The sequence below is a fragment of the Talpa occidentalis genome, unplaced genomic scaffold (genome assembly GCF_014898055.3).
Source record: "Talpa occidentalis isolate TD23 unplaced genomic scaffold, MPIMG_talOcc4v2.1 talOcc4.5, whole genome shotgun sequence".
Classification (NCBI taxonomy): domain Eukaryota; kingdom Metazoa; phylum Chordata; class Mammalia; order Eulipotyphla; family Talpidae; genus Talpa; species Talpa occidentalis.
The window spans coordinates 39,371,597-39,378,188 of record NW_023604861.1 but is presented as its reverse complement, the minus strand read 5'-3'; the positions used below and the strand labels follow the sequence as shown (position 1 = coordinate 39,378,188).

Genomic DNA, 6,592 nt, shown 5'->3' with positions numbered 1-6,592 from the left:
AGGGATATCCAAATGAGGTTAAAAGGAATAGGAGATCAGGGTCAGAGTAGCTTTCATGACTTCCTTGGGCCTCTCCCGTGGCGAAGCGGGTTGAGCGCCGCGCTATGAAGCTGTCTGCAGCCTCTGCAGCGCGGTTTGGACCTGGCCGGCTGGAGAGGCTCCCACATGGTACAGCAGACCTCTCCTGTCGCGCCTGCTGCTTCCCTCAGCAGTGTATTTCTGTCGTCTGCCTGTTCTGCTCCCTGTTCTACCTCTGGTGGGTCTTCTCGCCCTCCTGCGCCTCTGGCCTATACCCCAGCTCTTTTATAAAAATAAATCTTAAAAAAAAAAAAAAATCAAGGAGTCACTATGGGATTGGTTAGTTTAATTAAAATGAAGAAAAAAAATCACTTAATAAGTTAGAGAGATCAGGAAACTAACAGAACAATCAGTGTTGAATTTGTGTAACAGGCCAAAAGCACCCAGAATGTAAGCATAGCTGGAGACAACAAAAAGTTCTCCAGTCAAGAGAAGTGAACAAATGACAACAATAAAGAGGGCTCTAGGGTGGTACAACCCAGTGTCTTATAATCTTAAAAGAAACCTAGGTTTTTACACAATAGTGGAAGAGTAATGGGCTGGAACCAGAGGCTGGGAGTGAATATACTATGAACACTCTCTCCAGAGGTAGTGAGAAAGTAAACAGCTTCCACTAGAAAGAGTCACACAATGGGCACAGATTTCAATAAAGGTTTTCACCAAGGTCACAAAATAAAGGGAAGTATTGAGGGCAGAAATGAAGATGTACAGATCTCTGATAACCACAGAATGGTATGTGGTTAACGGTAATGAGTAATGGTATCTTCAAGCTAAAAGGTGCTCAATAAATACATTAAATGATTCATTCTTTCTGCATTATGAACTTCACCCCCACCAAAAAAAAAAAAAAAGTTCCATAGATTATGAGAAGTTCCAGTGATTTTGCTATTATTTTCAATATAAAAAAATTTGTTTGGCATGTCACAGGCATTCAACAACCATGCCTACATAGCTCCAAAAGATCCCTACTCACATCCCAAGTATACACTGTTTCCACTAAAAATGAAACGGGAATAGGGAGAATGGTAAATTCCACTTCAATACACCAACAGATACACAAACAAATTTCACTAGTTCCAGTGTAATACTTTTGTCCAGTCCTCCATACCTACCACTGTCCTTATCTCCATTGTAGGAAAACTCTATACCTGAAAATTCTACGTGATGTCCAGGAATACTTTTTAACAAGACTGCCACTGAAAATGCAATTTCCACATTAAATATAACTAACTTGTATCTTCTGCAATTGGTGGCTTGCACAGTTGACAAGACTTTTGGTGAGAAAGATTTAATAGTTCTATAGTTATTAAAACACAAAAAAGAGGCCAAGCTGTTGTAGCACCAGAATATATTGGTAGATGGTTGTAAGATTTATGTTTTTATAATTTAAGTTTTATAATTAAGTTTTTACTGCCTCAAGAAGAAAACATTTTGCACAAATATTTTGATAGTATGAAGCAAAAACAAAAAAAATGTGATTTTGTACAAAATAATTTATTACTGCATTATACAGGGTGGCATTATTTTACAGTTTTTCTCCCCAAATCTGAATCTAACAGTTAAGAGTGAAAAGAAGTCATTTTAATTAGAACTGCTTGTCTAAATAAAACCTCCCTTCTTAGATTTCTATTTGCTTTAAAGGGAAGTATTCATATTATAGATATATTTACAGTTCTGAAACAAAATAATGAAATATTGCATTTATTACTGCTGTACATGAGAGAAAAAGCTATTCCCCCAGAAAATATTGTTCAACAATGCTATGTATTAAACTAATGACAGTTTAAATTCTTATTTTACTGACATAAGAATGTATTTAGTCAATGTATGGCTATAAGAGTAAGGATATTTCATTATAATTTGTAATCCTTCCTATCATCCTCCCTTGAAGCACACCATTTAATTATAAATGTTTCTTAATACAGAAAACACCTTAGTCAGAAAGGCATAATTATTGCCTGTGGGTCTTTAAAACTGGTCTATTACATGCAACAAATTACTAGTGGATTTCCATTACCAAGGCAAACCAATCTCCACATCTGAATCATCTACATAAACCTGGAGTATCCTCATTCAACTAGAAAGTATCATTTTCATGAATATTAAAAAGGAAATTGTAAAGCATGAAAAAAATGAGAAAAAGAGCAAGTTAAATTTTAAAATAAACCTCAATGTCTGTCAAGAAGTGTTCCATATTGTTTTTAATACACAATTAACACTTTAAGATTGAGGTGCTTTAGTTTTAAAAAACACGCAAATAAACAATAAAACAAACCAGTTAAGAGATCAAAACTTAGGTCCTGAAACCAGGATCGAAAGAATACAGAGGGGTTACACACAACTTAGGTTAATAAGAAATTATCTTATGAATGATACAGAAACGACAGCACCTATCACAATGATGATAATTTGAGAATTTAAGAAACTGTACAAGTATAAACAATTTCAACAAATATTTATGCAAATTGGCAGTAAGATAAATAAAATAAGCTCATGGAATACTCCATTTAGAAATTCCAATTTTCTCATTTCATATCTACATTAAGACCCTGGAAAAGAAACTCTTATCTGAATTTATTTGAGTGTGCAAGAAGTCAATTTTTAATGACATTTCAAATTTCATTTCCTAAGACATCATAGTTAGCTGTATGGTTTAGTGCTGCACTATGGCCATCAACTTCATTCACAGTAGGTAGGAAAGCCGATGTAAAAGGAAGCAAATTATGACAGGCCATTCTGTATTCTTCATATTGGGAATTACAATTCCCAAAGCTGCCATCAAGCAGTGCCTCAGAAACCTTTATTAAAGTCTATTGGAACAAAGAGAATAAAGATTATTTTTAAAAAGCTTCATTAATAATTACTTTACTCAAGAGGTAATGTGTTTATTAACCAACAGAAAGCTGAGTAGGCATCAGTCTAAAATAATTTCTTGCTATCTACAGTGAAGAATCACCTCAGAAAAGGAAGATATTAAATATAAAAATCAACTGCAAAGTTTTTAATAAAGCAGTAAATTCCTATTTATTTAAAAAGGAGATTCACTTTTTTTGGATAAATTTTTGTTGTGATAACATTGGTTCATATAACAATTTGTAGATTTCTCATATCCAACATGAGAATTTGACATCTGTATATTCTACATCAGAACTGCCACTAAAAGTACAGTTTTCATTTGACATCATACAGTGGAGCCCCTCCACTCCTTTCACCCACCCACCTCTAACACCGCTTTTATTCACTGGTAACCTCCAATCTATTCCCTGTATCTTAGTGTTTTTGTTTGTTTTGTTTTTCCATTTGCTGTGTTTCTTCCATATGTGAGTGCAATGATATGTGTCTGTGTCTCTCCATCTAATATTTCACTTAATATAATCCCCCCTCAAAGTCCAATGTTGTTGCCAATAACATGATTTCATCTATTATTTTTTTAAAGCTGAGTTTTTTCCTTTGTGTATGTATATATTTTCTTTATCCATTCATCCATGATGTACACTTAGGTTGTTTCCATATCTTTGCTATTATAATAAATATCAGGTACATATTACAACTTTTAATATACTTCAGATACAGTGAGTGGAATAGCTGGATCATAAGCAGTAAAATTCTAATACAGTAGACCCCAACTTTACGAGACTAATCCATTCTGCAAATGTGATCATATGGTGAAAATATCATAATGTGATCCCAGTAACACAATGATATTGTGTAACACATTAATTCGTTCTAAGACAGCATAATTTGAAAATTTTGACACATAACTAAGCTTACGTAAGACTGATTTACACAAGACAACAAAAACTATGAATTTCATTTTTATTGACATTAAAAAGATATTTAAAAATAAGTGAAGTAACAAAATGGAAAAAGTTATTTCACATTTATTTAGAGTTGGCTAATAGAGTGAGTGAGAAAAACCAAATTCTCATACCAATTCACTAACTTTGAAACCATTATGACACTATAACTATCTAAATTTAATTGAAATTTTCCTTTTAATAAGCTATTTAGGAACCACTATTTTTATGCAATTCAACAACCACTTGTATGAAAGACCTAAAGACTAAAAAAAAATTTCCATACTTTACTAAAAAAAAACCAAACCCGGGCCTCCCCGGTGGCGCAGCGGTTGAGCGCTGGGTTGCGAAGCTGCCCGCGGCCTCTGCGGCGCCGGTTCGATCCCCGGCTGCTCCCCGGCCACCACAGGAGGGTCCCACATGGCATGCAGACCTCTCCTGCTGCCCGCTGCTCCCCTCAGCAGTGTACTTCGGTCCTTCTGCCTGCTCTGCTCCCCGCTCTGCCTCTGGTGAATTCTCTCACCCTCCCGCTCTTCTGACTGTACCCAGTGCATGTATAAACAAAACAAACAAACCAGCAAACAAATAAATAAAGCATGCCTCTATTAAAAAAAAAAAAAAAAAAAAACCAAACCCACAGACCCACATGACAATTACACCAATAAATACAGTATGATTCAGTTGCATACTCAGTTATTTATATTCCCCACCCACAAGATCTAGTTGGTGACAATCATTATGAGACCATTAAATTGTAATAAAAAAGGACTCATCATAAAATGACTGTATAATGGACAGATCCTATAAAAGAGAAGGCTATTTTACTTGAAAAAGTGAATCTGTAGTTGCTCAAAAATGTAACATTAAACCTATCACATGATCTACCCACTGAATTTGTAAATATCTATCTAAAGAATATAAAAATACAATTTAGAAAGATATATGCACCCCTATGTTCACTGCAGCACTATTTACAATAGCCAAGTTAAGGAAACAACATAAGTGCCATCAATGGATGACTGGATAAAGATGATGTGGGGTGTGTGTGTGTGTGTGTGTATAATACATATAATACATATATACATATATATATACACATACATAATATATATACATACCCACACACATAAAGGAACACTACTCAGCTATTAAAAAAGATAAAATCTTGCCATTTGCAAAAACATGGATGGAACTAAAGGGGTTTATGCTAAGCAATATAAGTCAGAAGGATAAAGACAAATACCAGATGATTTCAATCATATGTGGAAAATTAAAAACAAAGATCAGAAAAAACTAAACCAAAACAGACCCTTGGATTCTGACTGCAGAAATAGTATTAACAGAGGGGAAGAGAGGGTGGAAGCAGAGAATGGAGGGAGTCCAGGGGACTATGGTAGAAGATTATTGATATTTTGTAATAAGTGTGGTATAATGTATTTGAATATCCTATATACTTAAAACATAGTTTTGTGAACCAATGTTATCTCAATTACCTTAAATAAAACAAAAGTGAACCTCTAAAATTATGATCATTGAAGTATGAATGTCCTTTATTACTAACAGTTCCCATTTATTGAATGCTTAATCTGTGCCAGGCAGGTACTAAATACTGAAGCATATTTCAGTCAACCTTGCACCAACTCTATGAGATACAGTATTTCTATTCTCATCATATACAGAAGGAAAGGAAGCCAAGAGGTCACATATGTAACACAAATCAAGACTGGTTGAACTGAGATTCTTAACTTGAAAGCCACTCAGTAATTACAGTGTAAAGATACATGTTTTGGGGCCTCCCCGGTGGCGCAGCAGTTGAGCGCTGGGTTGCAAAGCTGCCCGCAGCCTCTGCAGCGACGGTTCGATCCCCGACTGCTCCCCAGCCACCGGAGGAGGGTCCCACATGGCACGCAGACCTCTCCTGCCACCCGCTGCTCCCCTCAGCAGTGTACTTCGGTCCTTCTACCTGCTCTGCTCCCTGCCCTGGCACTGGTGAATTCTCTCACCCTCCTGCGCTTCTAACTGTACCCAGTGCTTATATAAATAAATAAAAATAAATCTTAAGGGAAAAAAAAAAAAAAGATACATGTTTTGCTAGATCACTGCATATCTATAAATTTGTAATAATCACTCTGGAAAATCTTACCTTTACATTTTTATCTTTAATAGTTTCATCTAGTCTAGTAGCAATAGCAATTGCTTTTTCTTGTCTTGACTTGTCCAGAAAATACATCATTTTAGCACCTGAAATAACAAAACATTTCAAAGTGAACATTCTTATGTATCACATCTGATCTGATTTTATATATATATATAATACTCTGATCAGTGATTTCGTATGTGGTTCCAGCAGTTAGTCAGCACTGGGCTATTACTCCTACCAGCTCTCAGGTATCAGTTTTGATTAAGTCTTCCCAACTACCATTAGCACCATCCCATCTGATAGCCTGGGGCCCCAATATTACAAATCAGGACTTTTTCTGTCACAAAGAGATGGTGAATTGGTAAGTTTTTTTTTTTTAAAGATTTATTTATTTATCCATATAAGAACCAGGGAACAGGCCAGATGCGCGGGAGGGTGAGAGGATTCACCAGAGACAGACGGGGAATGGATCAGGCAGACTGATGAAATACACTGCTGAGGGGCGCAGCGGGCGAGACAGGAGAGGTCTGCTGCACCATGTGGGATCCTTGCTGGCCAGCCGGGATCAAACTGGCAC

The 6,592-nt window shown here is 36.0% G+C and overlaps 1 protein-coding gene across 1 annotated transcript in view; it reads right to left on the bottom strand.

Annotated features, from left to right (window-relative positions):
- Positions 1–341: 341 nt before the first annotated feature.
- NAA16 (N-alpha-acetyltransferase 16, NatA auxiliary subunit) overlaps positions 342–6,592 on the bottom strand; it is a 64,701-nt gene continuing 58,450 nt past the window's right edge. The window contains exons 19-20 of the mRNA XM_037526937.2: positions 6,019–6,116; positions 342–2,888 (exon numbers count right to left, since the gene is read on the bottom strand). Of these exons, the coding sequence (XP_037382834.1) occupies positions 2,691–2,888; positions 6,019–6,116 (296 nt within the window). The 3' untranslated portion in view covers positions 342–2,690. The remainder of the gene's footprint in view (positions 2,889–6,018; positions 6,117–6,592) is intronic.